Genomic DNA, 3,614 nt, shown 5'->3' on the forward strand with positions numbered 1-3,614 from the left:
GTTCCACGATGCACAGAGCAGCACTGGGGTAAAGACACTGTGAGATAGTTGCCTGCTGAGATTTGTGCAAGCATAATACTTGTCACCAAACCAAGGATGTGGTAGAACAAGTGCCCTTACCAAGGCTGGGCCCCCATGGACTTTGTGACCCCTGGGAGTTTATGGTTGTGTGGGGACACAGGGTGGCCATATCTGCCAGTCAGTTGAACTGGATGTTGTACGTGGGGGTGGCCCTATGTGTCTGCCACTGTTCTTACCACATTGCCTAGTCATCCGCATAACTGGGAGGCACTGCATCCTGCCTTTTGTGAGTGCGGTGGGCCCCCAGGTGGTTCTATCCCTTAGCAACAACTATCCCTGGACCAGGTGCCATTACTGTAGAAAAGCAGGTTGCAGCCTTTGTGGAGGACACAGCTCAGGCGCTGAGTTATACCTGAGTTATACCTCTTTTTGTTAACTGATGAAGTTGATCAGATCAGGAAGGTGGTGCCACAAAACCAGATGGCCTTAGACATAGTCACAGTTGCCCAAGGTGGCGCCTGTGCCCTTGTAGGGACACAATGTTGTACATTTATCCCTGACAGCCACTGGAACATAATGACAACTTTACAATGGGTGTCACAGGGGATTAAGACAATTGAACACCTTACTGATGAACCCCTGCAGAGATGGTGGGTGTCTCTGGGCTCTGACTTATGTTGGGCTTTCGTAATCACGGGTAGCATAACAGGAACATTAGTGGTAGGTTGTTGCTTTCTGTGTGAATCACCACCAAAGAGGATCCCCTTGGCCTAGGGGGGTGGAGTGTAAGAAATATGACTGTCCTGCAGCCAACCAGGCATAGGGCAGCAGGGATATGCCAAGGTAAACGTTCTGATGACTAAACGGGTTTGTGGCACAGGCACACAGTTCCATGTTTTCTATAATCATAGCCATACAGACATAACATAGAGAAGCTCCCCACCTGGCTCTCAGCCGCTATTGTTTGTGTAGTGTATAAATGTAACACTGACCCTGTGAAGGGGCTGCTGAAGAAAGCCATGTCTCATTTACCTGCTGTCTCTTGAGTGTTCCTCCAGCTCCCTGCCCCACATCCACCCACTCCCCTCAGCTCTCAGCTGGGGATGGAACCTGACCCTGAGCATGACAGTATTTTTATATCCAGGTCTATCTGTCATTATTTCAAAATGTATACAGAATAAAGATATAACATTTCAAAGTTTTAATAGGTATTTTTACTGAGAGTAATATAAAAATAAACTTCCATACCTGTAAAATCTTATTTGTTCTTTAAAGTATATCCACAAGAGTAAACAAATGGAAGAATACTCTGACATAAATTTTGCTGCACTTAATGTGTTTAAAGAAAGTATTTGTTTGCTCGGATGTGGTGGCTCATACCTGTAATTCCAGCACTTTGGGAGGCCGGGACTGGCAAATCACTTGAGGTCGGGAGTTCGAGACCAGCCTGGTAAACATGGTGAAACATTGTGTCTACTAAAAATACAAAAATTAGCTGGGTATGGTGGTGGGTGCCTGTAATCCCAGCTACTCAGTAGGCTGAGGCACGAGAATCATTTGAACCCAGGAGGCAGGAGTTACAGTGAGCCAAGATCGTGCCACTGCACTTTAGCCTGGGCAAGAGAGCAAGACTCTGTCTCATAAATACATACATACATACATACATACATACATACAAAAAGAAGATACTTTTTTGTTGCTCCAATCTGTGAGCAAGAAATTTACTAAAACCTCAAGTGACATTCAACGCCAAGTCAAAACTGTTTCTTTTCTTTCTGATTAACACAGGAACCGAGATAAACTAGCTTTAAATGAAAGGCCCAAACCCAGGCTTGAAAATACTGACTAATTCCATTGAAAGGTTACATCTTTTCAGGAGCTCTGTATTTTGAACATGTGACATTGGAACACAATCTGGTAATTAGTTAGGTTGGCTGAAGAAGTGACTTATTGGATAGCGGTAGAAAAGCCAAGGTTTAAGCCGGGTGTGGTGGCTCACGCCTGTAATCTCAGCACTTTGGAAGGCCGAGGTGGATGGATCATGAGGTCAAGAGATTCAGACTATCCTGGCCAAGATGGTGAAACCCCGTCTCTACTAAAAATACAGAAATCAATGGCCAGGTGCGATGACTCACAGCTGCAATCCCAGCACTTTGGTTAGCTGAGGTGGGCGGATCACAAGGTCAGGAGTTTAAGACCAGTCCGGCCAATATGGTGAAACCCTGTCTCTACTAAAATACAAAAAGCAGCTGGGTGCGATGGTGGGCATCTGAAGTCCCAGCTACTTGAGAGACTGAGGCAGGAGAATCGCTTGAATCTGTGAGGTGGGGATTGCAGTGAGCGGAGATCATGCCACTGCACTCCAGCCTGGGTGACATGGGGAGATTCTGTCTCAAAAAAAAAAAAAAAAAAGAAAGAAATAAAAGGAAAGTTAAGGTCTGTGAATTTAAGATAGCCTGCAATACTGAAAGAAAATTTCAGATTCCTTTGAACGCTTTAAGGATTTATTAACAGATATAATATATGTAGCTAGATAAACATATGCAAATACATACAGATATATAAAGATATCTATGTAATATCCATTTATGAGTATGTTTTGTAAAAAAATAAATAACCAAATTAAAAGTAAGTCAGGAGAGAGCTTCAAAACAGCCTGGTGGCCTCACTTCACATCCCAACCTGTCCATCCGTCCAGCAGCCAACGCAGCCATCAGAACTGGCACATCCTGCTCTGGGCTTTAAATATGACCACTTGCCTCCCCTGCCCTGTGAAAATGTTGGTGCTTTTTGCTTTCATCATCGCCTTCCACATCAACTCTGCAGCCTTGCGGGTTCATCGCTACCATCAACAATGCCTGGTGGGTAGGAGATGAGTTTTTTGCAGCTGTCTGGAGATTAGGTACCAACAACGTGAATTATACAGTAATCAATGACACATTTAAAAAGTACTCCATGCTCCAGCGGTCCAGGCCACCGTGAACCTCTCCACCATTCTCTGCTGCATTGTCTTCTTCATCTTCATGCTCCAGCTCTTCAGCCTGAATCAGGGAGAGAGGTTTGTCCTAACCTCCATCATCCAGCTAATGTCATGTCTGTGTGCCATGAATGCGGCCTCTATTTATACAGACAGGTATGAAGACATTCATGAGAGAAACATGGAATTCTATTACCTGACCAAAGAAGGCAGCAATGGCTACTCCTCCATCCTGGCGTGGGTGGCCTTCACCTGCACCTTCAGCAGCGGCATGGTGCACCTGATTCTGAGGAAGGGCAAATGGAGTTCCAGAGCTTGGTTGCTTTTGCTGCAGTACAGAATCCACATTCAGATAACCATTTTGTATATAATCATTATTTTTTTGAGGTTTTTCTAGCAAATGTATTGTTTCCTTTAAAAGCCAAAAAAAGAAAAAGAAAAAAATTCAAAAAGGAGAAGAGTTTTTGCATTCTTGAGTTCGGAGAATAGACTATGAAGGCTGGTATTCAGAACTGCTGTGCACTCAAAAGTCTCAAGACAGGCCGGGCGCGGTGGCTCAAGCCTGTAATCCCAGCACTTTGGGAGGCCGAGACGGGCGGATCACGAGGTCAGGAGA

General features: G+C 44.8%; 1 protein-coding gene across 1 annotated transcript; it reads left to right on the top strand.

Moving 5' to 3' along the window:
• Positions 1-2,666: 2,666 nt before the first annotated feature.
• LOC105527488 (epithelial membrane protein 2-like) lies at positions 2,667-3,426 on the top strand. The gene is given in 3 exon segments (XM_011963808.1): positions 2,667-2,858; positions 2,860-2,983; positions 2,986-3,426. Coding segments are annotated over 3 exon segments (624 nt in total). The 5' UTR covers positions 2,667-2,768; the 3' UTR covers positions 3,396-3,426.
• Positions 3,427-3,614: the final 188 nt, after the last annotated feature.

This window comes from Colobus angolensis, unplaced genomic scaffold (assembly GCF_000951035.1).
Source record: "Colobus angolensis palliatus isolate OR3802 unplaced genomic scaffold, Cang.pa_1.0 Scaffold627, whole genome shotgun sequence".
Taxonomy (NCBI): domain Eukaryota; kingdom Metazoa; phylum Chordata; class Mammalia; order Primates; family Cercopithecidae; genus Colobus; species Colobus angolensis.